At 45.3% G+C, this 22,077-nt stretch overlaps 2 protein-coding genes across 2 annotated transcripts in view; one reads left to right on the top strand and one right to left on the bottom strand.

Annotated features, from left to right (window-relative positions):
* Positions 1 to 13,979, top strand: part of LOC123327546 (deleted in malignant brain tumors 1 protein-like) — a 109,011-nt gene extending 95,032 nt beyond the window's left edge. Inside the window, 6 exon segments of the mRNA XM_045164112.1 lie at positions 4,638 to 5,034; positions 6,334 to 6,449; positions 6,986 to 7,161; positions 8,105 to 8,232; positions 9,302 to 9,784; positions 13,292 to 13,979. Coding sequence (XP_045020047.1) covers positions 4,638 to 5,034; positions 6,334 to 6,449; positions 6,986 to 7,161; positions 8,105 to 8,232; positions 9,302 to 9,784; positions 13,292 to 13,583 — 1,592 coding nt within the window. The 3' untranslated portion in view covers positions 13,584 to 13,979.
* A 115-nt stretch (positions 13,980 to 14,094) lies between these two features.
* On the bottom strand, positions 14,095 to 21,792 carry LOC102411621 (protein FAM24B). The gene is made up of 4 exons (XM_006080448.4): positions 20,381 to 21,792; positions 19,479 to 19,599; positions 18,164 to 18,352; positions 14,095 to 14,275 (listed from the first exon to the last, which is right to left on the bottom strand). The coding sequence occupies exons 1-3, from the start codon at positions 20,460 to 20,462 to the stop codon at positions 18,169 to 18,171; spliced, it is 387 nt and encodes a 128-aa protein (XP_006080510.2). The 5' UTR covers positions 20,463 to 21,792; the 3' UTR covers positions 14,095 to 14,275; positions 18,164 to 18,168.
* Between the last annotated feature and the right edge of the window lie 285 nt (positions 21,793 to 22,077).

Below are 22,077 nucleotides of genomic sequence, written 5' to 3' on the forward strand. Positions count from 1 at the left end.
TGTTCTTTTTGTTCATCTGCAGCTTCGTTGTCAGCCAGTGTGACCTCCACACCAGGTAAAGCACTCTCTAGTGTCCCATAAGCGTCTCTTCTTGGAGTTCCATTGATCAGACTAGGCTGTCGCACGGATGTTTTGTACCCAACACAGCCTCAGTAAAAACCCAGGAGTCTTCTCCACTGGTATATAAGTTTCTTCATCTCTTTTTCTACAGATCTCGCTTCAACCTCAGCAGATATGACCTCTCCATCTGGTAAATGCTCTCTCACTGCGGTGTTTAAATGAAGCAGACTAGCTTCTTACTTTCGAGTCCTATTTAGAAAACAAGCCCGCTTAACGACCATTTTGGCCACAAAGTAAACCCCAATGAAAAGACACACGAAGTATCTTTTTTCTCGTTGCTAAGTGTCCTGTTCTCTTTGTTCATGCGCAGATGTGTTCTCAGCCTCAGCAGAAGTGGACACCCTCTCTGGTAATGTTTTCTGCCTGTCACATTTCCTAAGTTTAAACTCCCCTCTTTCTCTTTAAGAAGTGAACATATACATTGAATATTTTGTCTAAAGAATAAGCCCCAATATAAGCAGAAGTCCCAGCCTCCTTTTCACAGAAATTAAGCTTCACGTTCTCGTTCACGCACAGACACAGAAGTGGTCCCTCCACCAGGGAACACCTGCTTGTCACACTGGTCTTGATTGCATGTGCCCAAGAGGGCTGGGGGTCCACACCTCCACCTGCTGCATGGTCCTGTAATGATTCAGGCGATGCTTTGACCCCTCCACCCAGACACACCCACTAGGGGATGGACTGTGATAGTGTTGGTTTTATCCATTCACCACTTCCCTGGTGGCTCAGACGGTAAAGTGTCTGCGTAAAATGTGGGAGAACCGGGTTCAATCCCTGGGTCAGGAAGATCCCCTGGAGAAGGAAATGGCAACCCACTCCGGTATTCTTGCCTGGAAAATCCCATGGACAGAGGAGCATGGTGGGCTACAGTCCATGGGGTCACAGAGTCGGACACAACTGAGCTTTTCACTTTCACTTTCTTCTGTTTTCAACCACACTGTTTTTGAAAAAAATCATTCCATCTCCTTTTCACTAATACTCGAGTTTGATCCTTCTTTGTTTGCAGATGTGACTCCCACTTCAAGCGAAGCTCCTTCTTCACCAGGTATCTCTCTGCTCTCTGTAGTAGCTCTATGAGTGGCTTTCTGAAAGAATCCAGCCAAGAAGAGACGCTTCCTTTTTCCCTAACAGAGGTGGGGAGAGAGGACAGGAAAGGCTGGGGAAGCTCCAAGCCACTAACCACCCCCTACCCCCGCATTCCTGATTTACCTCGTGGAGCCAGAGCGAATGCGACTCCCACATCCTATGCCCTGAAAGGCAGAGGGGTGTTGGAAGAGCGTGCTTTGGGGTCTCTCGGGTTTGAATTGTGGGTGATCCAGGCATGTGTACAAGGCCTCCCAGGTGGCGCTAGTGGTACAGAACCTGCCTGCTGATGCAGGAGATGTAACAGATGTGAATTCCATCCCTGGGTGGGGATGACCCCTGGAGGAGGGCATGGCATCCCACTCCAGTATTCTTGCTTGGAGAATTCTATGGATGGAGGAGCCTGGCGGGCTACAATCCATAAGGTTGCAAAGAGTTGGACACGACTTAAGTGACTTATCACACACACGCACTCACAGATGTGTATAAGCTGAGTCTCCACATCCTTATATACTTATAATATATAAGTATTATAGTGATAATACTTGGCTGGCATGTTTATGGTAAGAATTAGAGTCGTAAATTATGACACATTGTAAATGCTTATAATGGGAATTGTTGTTAATCTACCTTGTTAAAGACCAACCTCACATACCCTGTTCACCCCCTGCATGCACAAGACCACAAGATAAATGAGCAGAGTGGATTCTTTTATATACAGCTTAAAACAGTCTTATTTTTTTTTTAAATTGTGGTCTACAGCATAAAATTTCAATGAATTCAAATGTTAAAGCTTTCTTTTCACTGGAAATTTTTTTGGCAGCCACAGATCTGGTTTCAACAGTATCGACATCATCACCTGGTAACAATCATATGCCTGTTGCTAAATTAATCCTTAGTTTTATAGTAGTTTATACAACCAAACGCTGTCATAAAGCCCATTGTTACTCTTCCTGCCTTGCTTCCTTCTGAATACTTTCATATGGGATTTTAATATTAGATATGGTCTCTCTCTTATCTAAAAATATTTCTGGAATCTCACTTGATTTTCTTTATTTCATTTTCAGCCCTCGTAAAAATCTAATGTTTTGAATTCTTCCTTTCAAAACTTCAGTGCATTTGTAAAATTTTTCTGATCATTGAATAAATTGTTTGATAAGTATCGGTTAAGACTCCATGCTTCCAATGCAGGGAGCACAGGTTCAATCCCTGGTCAGGGAAATAAGATCCCACATGCTGCACAGCACAGCCAAAAAATTTTAAAAATAAATCAATAATTTAATTTTTGGAAAATAAACAGCACTACTTGTTACATTTTGATGCAACTTAATGGACAAAAAAGATAAAACCTAATGAACAGTATTTTGGCACCCAAACTAAAGCAAAAAGTTTTTAAAAAGCATTAGTGTCTAAACTTAGAAAAAACATTTGGTTCATTTTCTGCTTTGAATATAAATATGTGACTTTGAGGATATGCATATGTTTAAGCTTATTTTTTTCTTTTCTACAGTTTCAGTTTCAGTTGGTGAGGAAGTGACCCCGTTACCTGGTAATTTTTGTTTGTTTCTAAGCACTAAAACTATCAGATCATTATTAATACTGTTATTTCCTTTTCATTGAAATTTCCTACCCTTTACAGAAAACTTTATAGCTTTTAGGTGCGTATGTGCAGGTACAGATGTGTGCACACACGTACGTTTTGTAGGTTAGAAGCCTCGATGCACCTCTCAAGACCTCACTCAGATGTTTGCCTTTATTCATAGTTGGAACAAGAATTGTTATCTTGCTTCCAGTGTCTCAGTAACCATCGATGATGAGGAGAGCAACTATCCTGGACCAGGGCATTTCAGTCACAGAGAAGAGGTGCCAGAGATGTTTGTTAACGTTCACTGAGCATCTTCTATGTGCTGAGCAGAGCAGGAAATTGAAAAATAGTCACTGGCAACCAATTTGTATAAAGGCAAATCATTTTATACACATTGTGGGTGTAGCACCACCTACATAATTAGGTTTTCTTTTTAAATTAGTTTTACTTTTTAAATTACCTTTTTTGAAGTGTAATTATGTACAGTAAATTGCACACATCTGTGAGTTTTGTCTAATATATCCAACTGTGTGAGCACCACCACAATCAAGATCTAGAGCATTCTGGGACTTCAGTGGTGTGTGTGTGCGCACAGTCGCTCAGTTGTGTCCCTCAGTTGTGTTCAGTGGTGGTCCAGTGGTTAAGAGTCCGTGCTTCCAATGCAGGGGGCACAGTTCAATCTCTGATCAGGGAACTAAGATCCCACATGCCTCAGGACGAGGCAAAAAATTTTTTTAATTAAATTAAAAAAAAAAGATCTAGAGTATTTCCATCCCCCCAGAATGTTCCCTCATGCCCCTTTACAGTAAATCCTTTCCTGGGGAACCCAGGCCAACTGATCTGTTTTCTGTCGCTATAAATTAGATTTGGTTTTCTAGAATCTCGTATAAATGAAATCAAAGCATATGTGTTTTTGCATCTGACTTCTCAACCTTACTTAACAAATTTTAAAGAAATATTTATTTGGCTGCAATGGGTCTTTGTTGTGGTGTTCAGGATCTAGTTCCCTGACCAGATATCAAAGCCAGGCTCCCTAGATTGGGAGCTCGGAGTCTTGGCCACTGGACCACTGGGGAGGTCCCAACAAATTGTTTCTAAGATTTGCCCCAGGTGGTTCCATATGTTGGTAATTTGTTCTTTTTTTTTTCATTTTTATTGTTTATGCTTAGTAATGTTGCATTGTGTGGACATACCACAATTTATTATGAACATGCATATCACAATTTATTTGTCCATTCTTCTGTGGATGGACATTTGAATGTTTCCAGGTTTTATGTACTGCTGAGAATTCTGCTATTTATACATCTTTCTGTGGTCATGTGTTTTCTTTTTCTTGAGTGTATCTAGGAATGGAATAACTACATTACATAGTATAGAGGTCTTCATGAGGTATAATCGATACCTCAATAAACATTAATATATTAACACAATTAACATATTAATATATTTACATATAACATATCAACATAATTAACATAGTAACATAATATTAACATAACATAAACAATAAAAATTGGTTTCAGGTGTACAATATAATGATTTAATATTTGTATATACTGTGGATGATCACCACAGTAATTTGAGTTAACATCTATCACCAAACATAGCTACAAAAATTTTTGTCTCAAGATGAAAATTTGCAAGTTCTCTCTTAGCAACTTTCAAATACATAATACAGTCTTATTAACTATAATAGTCACCATGCTGTACATCACATCCCCAGGAATTATTTTATAATTGAAAATCTGTATCCATAATAGTTCTTACAGTTCTTACAATGTGACTTTTATTCATTAAAAGAAGCTTCACTGGATAGATGTGATGAGTTAGTGCCTCTTGCCTCCCTCAGACCTGCCCCTGCGCCTGGTGGGCGGGCGCGGCCGCTGCGAGGGCCGGGTGGAGGTCCGCCACGAGGGCGTGTGGGGCACGGTGTGCGACGACCACTGGAGCATCAGGGACGCCCGCGTGGTGTGCCGCGTCCTGGGCTGCGGGCGCGCGCTGAGCGCCCTGGGGCGCGGCCGCTTCGGCCCGGGCTCTGGGCCCATCCTGCTGGACGACGTGCGCTGTGCAGGCACCGAGGATGCGCTGGAGCGCTGCGCCCACGCGGGCTGGGCGCGCCACGACTGCCAGCACTGGGAGGACGCGAGCGTGGTCTGCGCAGGTACCCGGGCTCCCCTGCCACGCCGGGCCCTCCCCGGGGTCTTCCTAAGGCTCCACCCTTTCTTTCCCCTCCAAGCATCCCTAAGGTCAGAATTCACCAGCCTGAGGAATGTCAGGTGGACCATGGCCCCAGATTCTAGGATAAAAGAGCATATTTTATTACATAGCCATGGTGGTAAATGTTTTAATCAGACAGAGGTGGCACTTTATTAGCCAGTTTTTTCTAATTCCGGTTCAGTGCAGTATTTGTCCCAAAATATAGTTAAAAGTTTATGAAGCCAAAGAAAGAAGTGACAGCTTTAAAAAAAAATGATTAAAAAGTATAGAATTTGTCTGTTGTCCCCTTTTCAACCTCTGATAAGGGCACAGTCCTAGGTGGAGTCCCTTCCCCACCTTGACCTAGCCCTTGGAAGGCAGAACCCTGCACTGTCTTGGGTTCCCCTTGGTCCCTTTCATCCAAGATTCAGTGAATAGTTTTTGTCACTGGCCATTTGTCTTGGCATACTTCCATGGGCAGACCTTCTGTGTGGAGTCATCCTGCCCTATATTTGTCCTTAATTTATCCACTAAATCTCACAGATTGATGGAATGCTAAGGTTTGGTGAACAGGGCTAGCTCACTTTGGCTCTTCCATTCCACTTTTTTGTAGATGAGTCAAAGGCATCCTTGCTGTTCCTTGTGCCTTATGTGCAAGTTTCTCTTGTTTTGCATAGAAATGGGGCCCAAATAGGCTATCAGAGTCCCCTTGAGACAGTTAATTCCACAGGGAGCCATGTAGTGTGAGTCAGCCTTGGGGCTGAGGGGTCCTTTTTCTCCAGATCCTCACTTTTACTGTCTGTTCACAGTTCCAGCTATTCCTCATTCTGTTGGGGGGCCCCCTGTAAATGGTAATTTATCTTCTATTTTCAGATTATACACCAAAGGGTTTCTTTTTCATCAGGTTCAGCAGCCAAAGGACCAGTGGTCTGGGGCTGAGAGCGTTTGAAGGGCTGAGGGAATCTGGCCAGCCATGCTTCCTTCTGGGTCCTGGCCCTGAGTTTCTGTCTTGCCTTGCTTCTGGGAGGGGAGGGCTTGATAGCCATGAAGTGTGCATTTCCCAGCCTGGGCTACTATGCACGCCATGTGCATGGGAAGGGATGCCAGCCAGGGTTCAACCATGCGATGAGTTTTATAACCTGCAAAGCCCTGTATTTACTAGTCTCTCTCTCCAACAAATCTTGGTGTTGATGACACCATTCTCAACACTACTTTATCCATGCCAGAATCCCTCCCTCCAACTCCATCAGGAGGCCCTGGGCCCTCCTTTCCCTTGCATCACCCTGGAGTATTTCCAGGCCATTGCTTCAGCTTTAATAGGTGAATCCAATGAGCCCTTTTTCCTACAGTTCACGTCCACTGCTGGCTATGTTGTCCCCGTCCAGTGCTTCTGCACAGCTGACCTTTGCTTTTCTTTGTCCCCCTTCACCAGGTGCAGCTGACTCTGTGGTACCCAAGGACAACGGTAAAGTCTTCTTCCCTCCTAGGGTGTGAGACTCCAAAAAGGGGAGCTAAGAGACCCATTGTCTGTGGAAGAATGAACAGACTGTGTGAGGGGACCAGTTTCTGTGTCTACCCTGAGATCTCTTGTATCTCCATCCTCTTGCTGGGCTTTAGGAGGCCGGGGAGGAAGTCCCTTTGCACCCCCTCCCTTGGCTTCCATTCCCTTTTTCTAACTTAATCCTCATACAAAGGCTCAGATGCATGTTCAGGCTCAGATGTTCTTACCATATGAGATGAGCTGTCCTTTAAATCCTTAGAAGAGGCTCTGACTCTGGGACATGTTCTGTGGGTAGGACCCCGTGGATATGATATGACTTTTGGAAAGAAGGGGAAATATAAAGTCAATGGAAGTCAAGTTGAGTGTAGGGGGTGATGAGAGCCAAACCAGTCCCAACCCAGGGCACTGTCCATGGTACTTTTATAAAGTAAACATAACTCACACCCCTGAGGGCTCCAGGTTCTCTTTGTAACTTTCTCCCCATCCTCCCCCTTCTGCAGCCCAGCTCTCCTGCTGGCCTCACCTTTTCCAAGTCGTCACTGACCGAGGCTACCTCCGGAGGCTGGGCTACTCGTCCTGGGACATCCATTTAAATGATAAGCTGTGTCGCCCCCGAGTCACAGGGCGCTACCTGATCTTCAACGTTCCCTATGGCCACTGTGGCACGGTCAGACAGGTATGAAACTGACAAGGTGGTGGTACCCTTCTATGGATGGAGGCCGAAAAGAGAGGCTTGGGAGAATCAACCACCTGTTAAAAACCTGAATAGGGACAGAGGAAAGGCACAACCATGACTTTGGTTCTGAGTTCCGTGAGACCTGGAGCAACTCATTAATTTGTCTAAAACTGCCCTTCCTTTTGGGAATTTGGAATACATAGTAACAAGTACAGAATGCTGATGGGCTGATGGGTGGATGGACGGACGGATGGATAGATGGATGCTCTTCTCTAAGCTGCAAAGCCAAAGCATTTTGTTACCACATGCTTTTTACTCAGCACTAATGCCCACCTACCATGTGCAAGCTGTAGTGTTGGGCTGGGGGAGACAGCCTGAGTGCTGTGTTTCTAACCAGGTTTCCCAATGTAGGAAACAAATATTAAGATATTTATGTATAATGAAATGAATATGTTTATTTCATTTTGCTTAACCACCTACTTATTTCACAAACCAGTATCATTGAAATTAAGGAAACAAGTATACCAAAGATACAGGAAGCGTGTATAACCAGAAAATCATGTTCATAGGCACATTTAATAATGTAACAGGTTACAAAGCAAGATCCCTATGCTATTCATGTATTCTTTCACATCCCTGTTTAGACACATGCCCAAAAAAAGAACACCCCAAACACTTGACATTGTTGGAGGTTGAATGCATTCAAACAGTCTCCATGGTGCTAAATAACCACTTTAAGTCCGTACTTCACATTGCGTCTATTTGTGCAGACTGTGATCATTCTTGTCCTCTTTGTTCTGAAAATTCAAATTTTTACCTCAGAGGTTTCTTCCCCAGCAGTCTGCTGGAAGCTCCCCAGTGTCTGGGAGGCCAGCAGGCCCTGGACATTTCCAGTCCATTGGAGAGAACCCTGAGCTGTCCTCTCTGGCCCTGGCTGGCCCAGCTCCCCCTGCAAGCCTCCTGTGCTGACCACAGTTCTAGGGCCAGAGGAGATGGCAAGTCAGGAACCGCCTGCAGTGGTGGCAAGTCCCCAAGCACCTATGGGGAAAGGCAGCGCTATAAAAAGGGCCCGTATCCGATTTCAGAGTCAGGGAATGAGCATCCTTCTAGGTGCTGAGGACTCAGCAGCCACTATGATTGACAGGACCGCAGCTCCACGGCTCTTACATTGGCGAGAAGGGAGACACAGATCCTGAATAAACACAGATGAGAGTCCTTTGTCGTGAAAAGGATTAAGGAGACCGTCAAACAAGGAAAAGGATAGAAAATGCTTTGGGGTGGAAGACCACTTTTGAATAGGGTGGTCAAAGAGCTGAGGCCTGAAAAAGGACGTAAAGCAGGTACAGAGGAAGAGGAGGAGGGCTCCAAGCAGGGGGTCAGCAGAGGGGTGCAGAGGCCCTGAGGCAGCAGCCAGCTTGAAGAGGTCACGGGAGAGACTCAGGGCTGTGAACCACAGGAAGCCCAAAGTCTGCTTGGAATTGGGCAGGGCCACACGGTCCTAGAGTTCAGTTTTTCTTCTAAGCTGTGCGTTCTCAACAAGGGTGACATCCTCTCAAGGGGGAAGAGAGATAAAGGTTCTTAGGGGCAAAAAAAAAAAAAAAAGAAAGGAAAGCAAGGCAGACCAGTGAGAAACACTGCTATAAGCTGTCAGGGCTTTCCTTGGAGGGTTTCAAGGCAGACTGCCACTGGATCTGAGTTGCACGGGCCAAGGCTCCCTGGAATAAACATCCCTGGCCAGGATGAGTCTCCATGACCCAGCAGGCTATGGGAAGGAGGCTGCTGGAGGCCCCTACTCATCAGCCTCCAGCACCTTCTTGGCCCCTTGAAGTCATATTGGCTTTGAAGGAGCAAGGCTGAGAGCAAGGGTCTGTAGGGCCAGGCCCGCAGCTCACAAGAAGCCAGGGTTGGTCTGGGGGTCAGAGCAGGGCAGAGCGGTAGAGGAATTCAGCAGCCAGTGTGGACCTCCCACCCTGTCTTGTATTCCCCAAGCCTGGCCCCCACAGAGGGCAGAAGGGAGTCCAGACTCACATACTAGGGGTTCCCTGCATGCACCCCAGACTCCCAGAAGCAGGGACATAAGGTCAACCCCTCATGACCTCAGGTACCAGAGAGGTCATGCCTGAGACCTCATGCCCTCCAGCTTCTCAGCAAACTGGCTCCGAGTGGCGGGCACAAAGCAGAGGTCTTCGCTCCTGAAGAAAGCGCTGGGCAGGGAGCCAGGAGCACAGGCCATCAACTCTCCCCTCTCCTCCCAGGAAAGCCGCGGCTCCCTCAGCTACTCCAACTCTGTCAGAGGCCGAACCAGGGGCCACCCGGGTCGAGTAGTCCTGCGGCACAGGGTGCCTCAGCTCAAGTTCACCTGCAGGGCGGATGGCCCGTCAGCAGTGGAAGTCATCCCTGGGGAGAACGCTGGCTACGATGTGTCCATATCTTTCCTCGAGTTGCCCCTGTCCCAGCATGGAGAGAACACGGGGCAACACTACGCCAGCCGAAGGAAAGAGGTCTTCCTCCAGGCCACACTCCACAGCCCCAACCCCAGTCTGCGGCTCTTTGTGGATACCTGTGTGGCTTCTCCAGACCCCAGTGATTTTACAACTGTCAAGTATGATTTGATCAAGCAAGGGTAAGGAAAATGGAAGGCCCTGTCTGGTTGATGTGGTTGACTATTTACCTATTATTCCTTTGGGGGACCTGTTCTGTTTGGTTTTTCAATAATTTTGTTTATTTATCTGGGCTTCCCAGGTGGCTCGAAGGTGGTAAAGAATCTGCCTGCCAATGCAGGAGATGTGGGTTTGATCCCTGGGTCAGGAAGATCCCCTGGAGAAGGAAATGGCAACCCACTGCAGTATTCTTGCCTGGAGAATTCCATGGACAGAGGAGCCTGTCAGGCTGTAGTCCATAGGGTCACAAAGAGTTGGACACCACTTAGAGACTAGACAACAACAATTTATTCATTTATGCTTATTTTTGCCTGCATTGGGTCTTCACTGCCGCTCACTGGGCTTCCTCTGGTTGTGGTGAGCAGGGCCTGCTCTTCATTGCAGTGGCTTCTCTGATTGCAGAGCATGAACCCACAAGCACACGCGGGCTTCAGTAGTTGTGGTACACAGGCTTAGTTGCCCCCTGGCACATGGACTCTTCCGGGACCTGTCCCCTGCATTATCAGGCAGATTCTTAACCACTAGACCACCAGGGAAGTCTGACTGTTATCTTCTTAACTGGCAGTCCTAAATCAGAACGTTGTGCCCAGAGTCTTCATCCTGTCCAGAGGTGGAGTCCAGACCCTAACCATCCCTCTGATCCCAGCTGAGGGCAGATAATTATAGGAAGTCCAGACAACATCCCTTGAATCCCCAAAGAGTCCTAGGCAGAGCCCGTGCTGTCTCAGGCTCTGCTGACTCATGCCTCTCTTCCCTCCAAGTTTTATAACTATTGCATTCCCCATTCCTCAGGGTATTTGGCCAGCACTGATGGGCTGCTGGGTTATCCTAGGCTAAGCTCTTACAGTGATGAGGTTTATTCTGGCACCTTTGGTTAGACACAACATTTGCCAAATTAGAACTCAGGCAAGATGTTTGCCTTTATAGCTCTCTTATCCCCCAACCAGCGCAAAATGCTTACGGATGGGTAATTGGCAACCAGTGTGAAGACATCAAAACTCACTTTCTGATGGAAGCTCCAGAGTGGTAAGAGCCACTAAAGCGGTGAGCGCTTCCTAAAGCCCCTGAGAGGCATCATGGTGCCTGATTCCAAAAGTTGGGGAGGGCAAGAGGCAGCACCTTCCACAGGCAGAGTGAGCCACAGTGTGGGAAGTGCACAGATATGGTACTAAGCCACACTGAGTCAGAGAGAGAAAGCTCTTCCCTTTTCAGTTCTCCCATTTCAAAACTTGGCAAGGAGAGGGAGTTCCCTAGTGGCCCAGTGCTTAGGATGCTGTGCTTTCACAGCCGTGGCCCAGGCTCAATCCCTAGTCAGGGAACCAAGATCCTGTAAGCCGAGTGGCTACATATATCAGAGAGGCCAGAATTAACAACTGTCATACTTCTGCTTATTTTATTAACAGGTTTTATTAGCTCTTCTTTCTCTAGTTTCCTAAGGTGGGAACGTGTTGTTGTCATTCAGTTGCTAAGTCCTGTCCAACTCTTTGTGACCCGTGGACATAGCAATGCCAGGCTTCCCTGTCCTTCATCATCTCCCTGAGTTTGGACACCACTTAGAGACTAGACAACAACAATTTATTCATTTATGCTTATTTTTGCCTGCATTGGGTCTTCACTGCCGCTCACTGGGCTTTCTCTGGTTGTGGTGAACAGGGCCTGCTCTTCATTGCGGTGGCTTCTCTGATTGCAGAGCATGAACCCACAAGCACACGCGGGCTTCAAACTCATGTCCATTGCGTCAGTGATGCCATCCAACCATCTCATCCTCTTTTGGCCCCTTCATCGTTGTGTAATGCCCCTTTTCATCTCTAATTATCCTGGCTCTGAAGTGTGTTTTGGCTGAAATTAATATAGCTAATCCAGCTTTCTTTTGATTGGTATTAACTTGGTAAATCTTTCTCTATCCTTTTAATTAACCTTTATCTTTATATTTAAAATGGTGTTCTTATAGACAGCATATAGTTGGATCTTGTTTTTTTTAATCTACTCTGGCAGTCTGTGTCTTCCAATTGGTATATTTAAATCATTCACATTTAAAGTGATAGTTGACATAGTTGGATTAAAATCTGCCTTGTAGTAACTGTTTTCTATTTGTTGCATTTGTTCTTTGTTTCTGCCCTCAATTCTCCTTTTGCTGCCATCTCTGGTTTTAATGCAGGTTTAATGCATTTTATACTCTGGTTTTAATTGAGCATTTTATTTTATTCCATTTTATCTCCTCTAGATATAACATTTACTTCTTTCTTTAGTTTTTCAGTAGTTACACAAAATAAATTTTAAAATAAATTAAGTTCACCTTCAAATAATATGTACTGTGCTGTGCTTAGTTGCTGGAGAAGGCAATGGCACCCCACTCCAGCACTCTTGCCTGGAGAATCCCAGGGATGGGGGAGCCTGGTGGGCTGCCGTCTATGGGGTCGCACAGAGTCGGACACGACTGAAGCGACTTAGCAGCAGCAGCAGCAGCGCGTAGTTGCTCAATCGTGTCCGACTCTTTGAGACCCCACGGACCATCGCCCGCCCGGCTCCTCTATCCACGGGGATTCTCCAAGCAGGAATACTGGAGTGGGTTGCCATGCCCTCCTCCAGAGGATCTTTCCAACCCAGGGATCAAACCCAGATCTCCTGCATTGCAGGAGGATTCTTTACCGTCTGAACTACCAGAAAAGCCCAAGAATACTGGAGTGGGTAGCCTATCCCTTCTCCAGGGGATCTTCCCAACCCAGGAATTGAACTGGATCTCCTGCATTGCAGGTGGACTCTCTACCAGCTGAGCTACCAAGGAAGCCCCTCAAATAATATAGCTACCACCTTTAATCTACCCTTTTGAAAAAATACAGTAGGTAATAGTTCTGGCTAGCATTTACTTTGTTTTGTTTTTCTGTTATGTTTTACAGTGCCTTTCTGTTTCTGGCTAGGAATGGTGGTTTTTTCCTCTCATCAGTTTACTTCAGTTCAGTCATTCAGTTGTGACCAACTTTTTGTGACCCCATGGAGTGCAGCATGCCAGGCTTCCCTGTGCATCACCAACTCCCCGAGCTTGCTTGAACTCATGTCCATCAAGTCGGTGATGTCATCCAACCATCTCATTTTTTTCATAAAAGAGTGGGTAGTGGAGGAACTCTGGTTGAAATTCAGAGGTTTGTGTCCAAGCCAATTATTTGAGCCAGAATTAATCCACACCATGCTTTAAATTGGTGCTTCCCAGGTGGCACAGTGGTAAAGAATCCAGCTGCCAATGCAGGAGACACAAGAGATGCAGGTTTGATCTCTGAGTCAGGAAGATCCCCTGGAGTAGGAAATGGCAACCCGCTCTAGTATTCCCACCTGAAAAATTGCATGGACAGAGGAGCCAGGCAGGCTGCAGTGCCTAGGGTCAAAAAGAGTCGAACACGACTGAGTGACCAAACAACAAACAGCAGCGTGCTTTAAGTTAATCCTCTTGACCTGGGGTTTTTTCTTCCCATCAGGTGCATCAAAGACAATACTTATATCAACCTGCACTCCCAGCAAAAGAATGTAGCCCAGTTCAAGTTCAACATCTTCAGCATTCTCACCAGCTATGACGTGATCTATCTGCAGTGTAAGGTCACCATCTGCAAAGTGGGGGACCACTCCTCCCGCTGCTCCCAGGGCTGTGCAGGGCAGAGTAAGAGGGCCACAGGCCCCAGGAAGGCCACAGAAGAGCAGAATGAGCATTTCCAAATGGTGGGACCACTGGAGATCCACAAAGGAACTGATCAGAGAAAGACTCGTGGGTGATTTCTCTGAGTTCCACATCAACCTGTTAGAAATTAGAAGCAAATTCTATTTCTGCTCAGCAAAGTAATGTTGGATAAATCTGAGGTCGTCCTCATAGAGACAGATAAAAGGGCTAAAGAGGTTCTCTTCGAGGTTGATTGCTAAGTAAATCTTGTCTGACTACCAAATTTCTAAGGCAATTGCTGTCTTTGCAGCTAGGAGTCCTGCATTTTATAATTCTTCACTATCAAGAACTTGATCACTGTCTTAAACTGTACAACATGTCATAAAGTTATCTCTTGATACCACACTGCACTTAAAGATATTTTTGGCTCCTTAATGTTTAGATGCTAGTAGGTGGATCTTTTTGTTTCTGTCACTCTGGTTGTGTGAGAATTTATTTTCAGATCTTGCCAAGGGCCCTGTGAAGAATAAACTAAGTGTCTATCAGAAAATCATTGCTTTTTTTTTTTTTTTTTTTTAAATATAGTCATTGGTCAGTTGAATCAAATATCATTTACTCATTGTCGTTTACACAAAATGAGCTTTATTTGTCTGTTTCAAAGAAAACAAATTGGGCCTTGGCTTTGTTGGGCTTGGGTTAAGCTTGCAAACGAGAGCCTGAGCAACAATCACAGGAACCCTTCGGGACTGCTCTGTGGGGTACCACGTGCTTAGTCTGTTTCCCAGATCTTCAAAGCCTTACGGGAAACCTGAAAAGCAGACAAAGAAAGATTAGCATAGTCCCAAATCCTCCCTGAAAAGAAGGGCAGCACCCACATAATCTAATCTCATATCTGAACAGGAAGAATTCTGCATTAGGTTCAGTGCCCTCAAAGTTGTCTTTAAAGAAACAGACTTTTTTTCTCTTGTTTTTCAAGACATATTTAGTAACAGTATTTAACACATGAGCTCTCAAGTCCAGGGGATATACACTATTGTCAAGTCCCTCAGGGAGGAGGGCAGGGTTTGATGGGGCCCGGAAGTGAACCCCAAATTCCTGAGAGATAAAAATCTGATAAGTGACCGGAGGGGGGACATTGCCTCTAAAGCGAGACACGTCAGTTTCACTGCAAACATGCCCTTCACTGAAAACCATCTTGGTAAAAGTAAGCTCCCTGCGGATACATAGTAGAAGTTGATATGTAATTAATGGTCAGTTTGATGAAGATAGCATCTTTATATCCAAAGTTAATTATCTCACAAGTAGCTTCATCCTCAGTCACATGAAACAGTGATTTTAGCATCTGGCATCTATTTTGTGCAAGTGCTTCAAATTAAAAAAAAAAGTTTTTCCAGATTACCAAGAGCTGCTAGAGTTTCCACTTTTAAAAGTTCGCCTGCCCATTATCTGTACTTATCTAAATCTTGCAGAGAAAGGCTAAGAGCTTCCAAAATTAGCACCTTATGGCCTTTAGCAAATCCCTAATGTGAAAAGTGTTGGCAATTAATGCACTGAATTTTCAAGAATAAATAAATAAGGGACTTCCCTGGTGGTCCAGTGGCTAACACTCCACCCTCCCAAGGCAGGGGCCGTGGGTTCAATCCTCGGTCAGGGAGCTAGATCCCACGTGCCACAACTAAGAGTTCACGTGCTGCAACTCAAGTCCCCACATGCCCAGCTAAGACCTGGCACAGCCAAGTAAATACAGAAATGAATTAAAAATAGATAAATAAGGGTCCAGTGCACTTCCAGTTCAGTACTCTGGGTGTAGTTCAGGGAATGGGACCCAGGAAGCTGCTCTTTCCAAAAGCACTCAGGTGATTCTTAGGAATGATGAAGTTTGAAAACCACAGCTACTGTTCAGCACCTCATGTCGAACGGATCAAAATGCACTTAACAAGAACAAAGGTACAAACCGGAAGCTCCAATTAGTACAGACAAAAATGGCCTGAGAGAAGCCTGCTCTCTCTAGCCAGAGAACCAACAAAGAGGCAGCCGGGCAATTCTAGAAAACTCTGAGGCCATAACTTACTTGCTCCACAGGTGAAACTGTGGCCCCACCCCTTGCCTAGCCAGCAAAGGTGAAGTGGGGAGCCTGGACTTCCACCGGCTCTCCATGCCCCTTACCTATCCTCTCCCCTTTCCTCCCTTCCCCTCCCCAGGGTGCTATCAGAGAAAGCAGAGTAAAGAGCTGGGCAATGAGGACTCCCCTGCACCCTCAAGTCAAGTGGAGCTTGGACTTTCAGCTCCACCCAGCAGGTCTGAGACACTCCTTTGAGGCTGCTAAAACTATAGAAAAATAGCATTGACATATATATATATTATATGCTAATCGTGCATTGTATATAGCTCAATCACTCCACTACAAAGGAATTTGTTTTTTTTTTTTTAATAATTCCTGGTGATGGGATTTTACACTCTCTAGTGGGTCACAATATTTGGGTCACAAGGTTTCACAGTATTACACTATTCCATCTGATGCACCTCTGAATACCCCTCTTGCATGGCCATTAGCAGGTATTCAGTCAGTTCCTGATATCAGTTCCTGATAGAATGGTTGATGGGCCAGTAACCAGACAGTTTTCAAGTGCTGCTTGTAAATACTTAATTTGATTTCCCCAACCTAGTTAAGTTCTTTTCACATTAGAAAAGATCTTGCCAGTAGCTGCATTTAAGATGTATGAAGGAATGCAGAAGGAGACTGACCTGCATGGCGACTGGGGGAAGTATTTGGAAGATCTACATTAAACTATTAACAAGAAAATGGGGGGAATCTGTTTTGATTTGGACCTGGAATTCAATCAGGCACCTAAGGACTTGTTTGCCTTTATCTCCATGGTGTGTCCCCTGGCACACTGTATACTCATACGTAGGAGTAAAGAGAAAGCCTTTGGGCATCAGGAAAGTGGCTGCTGGTTAGGCGGCCCTCCCTCCCATTTTACATTAAGGAAACTGAGGCTCAGAGAGGCTAAGCAACTTCTGCAGTGGCCCGAGCTTGTGAAAGGCACAGTTGGTTTTGAACCAAGTCTGCTGGGTTCTAAAGCCTCTCTGTTATGTTCTGTTCCTACTGCCCGCCAGAGGGGTGTCTCAAAGAACCCCTTACTCCATCCTGCCTCCCTCAAGGACCCTGCAATGCCTGGATTTAGGGTGTACGCCCCACATTTGGAACACACTTGCACAGGGCCTCCTGGGTTCTGGGCACTGTGCTGACCACTGAGTGGGGCTCAGAGGGAAATTGCACTGATGCTCAGGGGCTTGCTGGTGACAAGAGAAAATCCAAGTGCACTTGAACTCCTAAGATGAAGCAGGAAGTAGTAGATGCCAGGAGAGGAAGTGCTCCAGGGACATCCAAGAAGGACTCATCACTTCCAGCTGGCAGGTTTGGGGCAGGCTCCAGGAAAGGTGCAGGCTTGAATTTGCCTCTCGAAACCCTTACTGAGACTGGGGGCACTCATGTCACCCTCCAGGCAGCTTCTCGGCCACTCCAAGGGCTACTGTGTGAGAGCAGCTCACCCTGCTGGCTCTAAAGTGCTGAATAGACCTTCCTCAGCCAAGCCCTCAGCTAGAGGACTGCCTCTCCGCCAGGAGGCGACCTCTTCCAAATGCTTAGTTCTACCATCGCTTTCTCCCTGTGAGCCTAGAGGTAGTAGTTGTTTCTCATTATTTCCTGTTTTCCTTTTTCATCCTTTTTAGTAGGTAACCAACCACTTGTTACTACTTAATTCCTTGAGTAAAACACAGGATGCTGACTAAGCAAAGGTTGTGCTAATGAGGGAAAGTACAAACTCTGGTTACAAACAGAGAGGCGGGTTGGAAGGGGGTTTCAGAGGCTCAGAGGAAAGAGCAGGGACAGAAAGGAGCAGCCAGAGCAGGAATGAGGAGGGGTGCATCCTCCTGCCTGTTGCTGAGACCAGAAGGATCTGGGCTTCACCACTCTTTACCACTCTTCATCACTTCTTTAACCTTCACAGGAGGTTAAAGACACTGTCTGCGGTTAAAGATACTGAAACAGCCGAGTCAGCAAAAATCAGTGTTAACAGTGATACAAAAAGAAGGAAAATCGGCTTTTGAAGATTTGGAGGATAGCAGGAGGAGGCATCTCAGGTTTTTAAAATGTCCTTTTGACACCACAGAGCTCAACCCCATCATTACACAAATCAGGTGCCCTCCACCCAGAGAAACCCTGCCTGCCTAATACCCTCTGGGATGAATGGCAGTTCCCTCCTGGCCATGTAACATTGTCTACGGCACAGCAAGCTGGGTGAGAGTGAAGGAAGTTGGTAGAAGGAGAAGGGCTTGGGCACGGGAAGTTTACAGCAGAGTCTGAAACTGGAAACACTCTAACATCTATATTTTTTACCCTGGGGTTGTATATATAGATGTATTTTCTACTCTTAACTCTCCTTATATTGCAATATAGCATGATAAGCTAATTGCCCCAAGTCCCAAAGTAGGTAAGACACAAATGTAAGTACTTTTCCAACTAACAACAACAACAATACTGGAGGCAGAGAGGGTTATTTTCAATATTGCATTTATTCAAAAGCACATAAATATGGTATATAGTACATGATATAATGGAAACAGTATAAAACTTGACTTTAATAAAAGACTCTACTAAGAAAGAAATATTGTTCATGAAGATATTTGTACCCACCCAAGTCAGAGCCCCTCGTTTACATTGCAGCAGCACGGAGGCAGGGCATCGAAGCCGGGATACAAGTTACATTCGTCACAGCACTGGAGGCTGGGATAAGACCCAGTGGTAAGGGCCGCACTGACCTTGTCCGGGTTGACCGTGGCTGGATTATTTTTTAAGGCCAAACAAACAGGTACCTTTGGCATGCTTAAGAAAAGACATACACAGACCATAGGATTAGAATTTTTCTTCTTGTCCACCTGTTACAACTGTCAGGGGGATCTGGAGAATTTGGGCCTGGAACCAATCAAACCCATGACACCAGCCTGAGATGAAAGCAGCTCTGCCCTCGTCCCAAGTTCCTGTCCAATCCCTTCCTCTCCTAAGAGTGCCAGAAATGTAAGATCAGGTTCCAGCAAATGAGGGAGAGTGAGTTGCAAGTGCGGGTCACCCAGGTGATCACTGCAAGTCCACCAAGTACAGAGCACAACCCAGGAGGGTGCCGAGTCAGCCGCCCCCGGGTGCTGGGAGTTACCTTCCTGCTCACAGACTGAACTTCCCTAGAATGGGAACACGACTGCTGCTTTTTTTTTCTTTTCTTTTTTTTTTTTTTGTATTCTCCTCACTTATCACATAAAGAATCTGAGACATGGAGAAGCACAGTGCCTTGATCAAACACATACAAGTAGAGGAGGAGCTGGAAATAAAAACCAGGTCATTCAAAGCTTGATGCAGGGCTCTGTTCAACAAACATGCTGCCTCCTTGGAACGTTAATGCATGGGAACACCACTGCTTCTGACAACCAGTCTCGCCCATATTTGAAGGCTCCTTTCCCCCAAATTTAACGCTCCCTTTTCAGATCTACACTCCCTGGTGAGGCAAACCCCAGGATCTTCACACAACTCAGCTTTCCCAGGGTCCTACAGGCCCATCCCACTGTGCCCAGAGCCAAGGACCTGCTGAGAGCTCCCCAACTCAGGTGGGGGGAACATCAGCTCAGCCCATCCTCCGAGTGAGCAGAGGCAGACTCAGTCATGCCATCTTCAGTCTGCAATTCTATGGAATCAACCTGCTGAAGGTAGGGGAGGGCAAGGGACGGCAAAGCAGCACAGACCCCGCAGCTGAGAACATTCTCCTTGTGAGCTCACAGCCCCAGACCAGAAGGGGTAGAAAGCCAGATTCTACCCTCCCCGCCATGATCCTCTCAAACTCTCCCACTGTTCCTGACCTCACCCAGGGTGTGGCCACAGGGCCAGGGATGACCCCGCTCAAGCACGGAGCCCCAGGATCCCATGTGAGGGGGTGTTAGCCCCTCTTACCCACATCACTCACTTCAGTGCGTTGGCTACTTTGTAGTAAAGACAGATGACAACGGCCATCAGAACGAGCATGGCCAACAGGATAGCGCCACCAATGCAGAACATAATTATCGCGTTAACTTTGGAGCTTTTATCTAGGCAGAGAAGTACAGGCAAGCAGTGAACCTGGCTTCCCTCCCCACAGTCACTTAGCAACCACAATATGCTTCCTTCCGTGGAAGAAGAATGAACCCTATGCTTGTAAAGCACCAATGAGTCTCCTTAGGGGGGTGCCCAGGACCATAAGTGGGCCCAGAGATGGGGAGAAAGGTTCATTTCTAAGTGAGATGGGACTGAAACACAAAGTCCAGAGAGAAAGAAGGAAAGACAGTGGGAAGAATCTTTTTCTCTCTTTCACATGCAGTAAAGTGCAGCTGTAAATAACCTGCCTACACTGGAGCAAATGGTTTTACTTCCAAACATCTGGGCCTCCAGGTTCACTTTCAGAGTCACCTCTGCTCACTTTCAGAGTCAGAATTAAACCCCTGCTGTACATTAGGCTTAAAAATCACCGACAGCAATTATTAAGGGAACAACTTTCTTTAAATGTTATGTTCATTAATCCTAAGAATATACTCATCTCTTTTGTAAGAGATACGTGTTTCAGGAAAAGGAAGTTTTTCCATTCTCCCTCTGACAACTGCCAATTTTCTCCTAAACCCTAAATCTTTCCAGGAAGTCCAAGTTATGTGGAATAAGCAGTTTATTTAATCTATTTATGCTATTAAATAACATAAAATTTTGTTATTAAATCTGTTTATGTTATTATGTCTATTTAATCTATTTATCTATTAATCAGTTTATTTATATCCTTAAAATGGGATAAAATGACCCAGAAGAGAGAATGAAACCATCCAACTGTCAAAGCATACTTACGAGAATCTAAGTCGTCAAAGCTGGATGAAGGCTGACAGTAAAAAAAAATTACAATTAAAATAAACTTGAGGGAACAGTACATCTTATCAGGGATTTCTCAAATCTTTGAGAAAGAAAATTCTAACTGTCCCTGTTAGGAGTAATTGAGATGTAAGTTTGAAGAGCTCGCTTTTAGAAGTGCAGCCTCCACCAGAGCAGAATGGAGAGTCAACTGTCCAGCTCCAACTTCCGTGCCAATCAGGCCATAAGCTGTGTGACATCAACTCTTTGGACATCAGCTCTCTTTCATGGAGTTCTGAATTCCATTCCATGTTCAGATTTTTGTGGCACCAATGGACATGTAAATGCCCAAATACTATTTTAAATCATTTCATTTCAATATCACATTTTCAGGTTCTGTTTCTCTCAGAGGACTTTTTTAAGGTTTGACTGTTAATCAAAAGCAAATCTGGGGGTTCAATATAATAAAAAGACAGTGATGTGGGGAGGCTAACATCTAAAAATGGTCAATATTTCTAAAAGTACAATTATAGAAGGCTACTTAGACTCTGTTTTAGCAACACAAGGAAGTAGTATATACTTGTAGCCACTTAATAGGATTCAGATATAAGTTCACTGGAGGAGGGCATGGCAACCCACTCCAGTATTCTTGCCTGGAGAATCCCATGGACAGAGGAGCCTGGTGGGCTGCGGTCCATGGAGTTACAAAGAGTTGAACATGACTGAAACAACTTAGCAAGCATAGGTTCACTGACTTCAGAATATTATCATACTTTATGGTTAAGACAAAAAGATTTCCAAAAGCAATTTGAATATCAGGATATCTTTTAAATCTGGGTTATATGATTTCAAGGTACTCACACCAACAAAGCTGGTTCCATTAAATGAAAGAATTTAACTACAAAGGGTTAGTCCTTGTTGCTCTGGCCAAATCCTTTATGAGGGTACAAACAGCAAGGGAGTTCTCACCAAAAATGGTGGCATAAGATCTCTGAAAATTCTCTCCTTTATAAAAGCAATGAAAATCTGACCAAAAAAAATTGTCAGAATCAGGTTTTTCTGACTCTGAATACTAACTATAAGCTTTCAGCAGCTCAAGGAATATTTAAGAACTGAATTTCAGTATGAACAGCATGCTTGCATGCTTTGTGGCACTGTTTCATCGTTCATTCTCCAGATCCATGGAAGCCTTATTTTCAACAGCCCTGATTCCAATGCAGCCAACCAGATGGAGAAGAATAGAAGTAGAGCTCTTTCAAAGCCTCATTCTCAAGAACTGTCATTATCTGACTCATCTGCTGTTTTTCTGAAAGACCTTGCTTGCAAAAGCTATCTGTATTTGACCTAACTTGGAGTCCACTCAGTGCAAGAGGTCTTCTCACAGAACTTTTGGCAAAAAGTTTTCACTTCCTGGCTCTCTGGGCAGCGGATAATATTTGGGGCAAATGATTGTTGTTGTTCAGTTGCAAAGTCATGTCTGAGTCTTTGTGATCCTATGGACTGTAGCATGCCAGGCTCCTCTGTCCTCCAGTCTCCTGGAGTTTGCTCATATTCATGTCCATTGAGTCAGTGATCTCATCCTCTGTCATCCCCTTCTCCTCCTGTCTTCAGTCTTTCTCAGCATCAGGGTCTTTCCCAACGAGTTGGCTCTTTGCATTAGGTAGTCAAACTATTGGAGCTTCAGCTTCAGCAAAAGT

Source organism: Bubalus bubalis, chromosome 23 (assembly GCF_019923935.1).
Source record: "Bubalus bubalis isolate 160015118507 breed Murrah chromosome 23, NDDB_SH_1, whole genome shotgun sequence".
Lineage (NCBI taxonomy): Eukaryota > Metazoa > Chordata > Mammalia > Artiodactyla > Bovidae > Bubalus > Bubalus bubalis.

Excerpts from the sequence above, each read along its gene's own strand:
- LOC102411621 (XM_006080448.4), bottom strand. The coding sequence starts at position 20,462 with ATGTACTGTTCCCTCAAGTTTATTTTAATTGTAATTTTTTTTTACTGT. Across the intron at positions 19,600-20,380 it reads CTTTGACGACTTAGATTCTC|ATAAAAGCTCCAAAGTTAAC; the intron begins GTAAGTATGCTT and ends TTCTCTGCCTAG. Across the intron at positions 18,353-19,478 it reads AAAGTAGCCAACGCACTGAA|CATGCCAAAGGTACCTGTTT; the intron begins GTGAGTGATGTG and ends TCTTTTCTTAAG.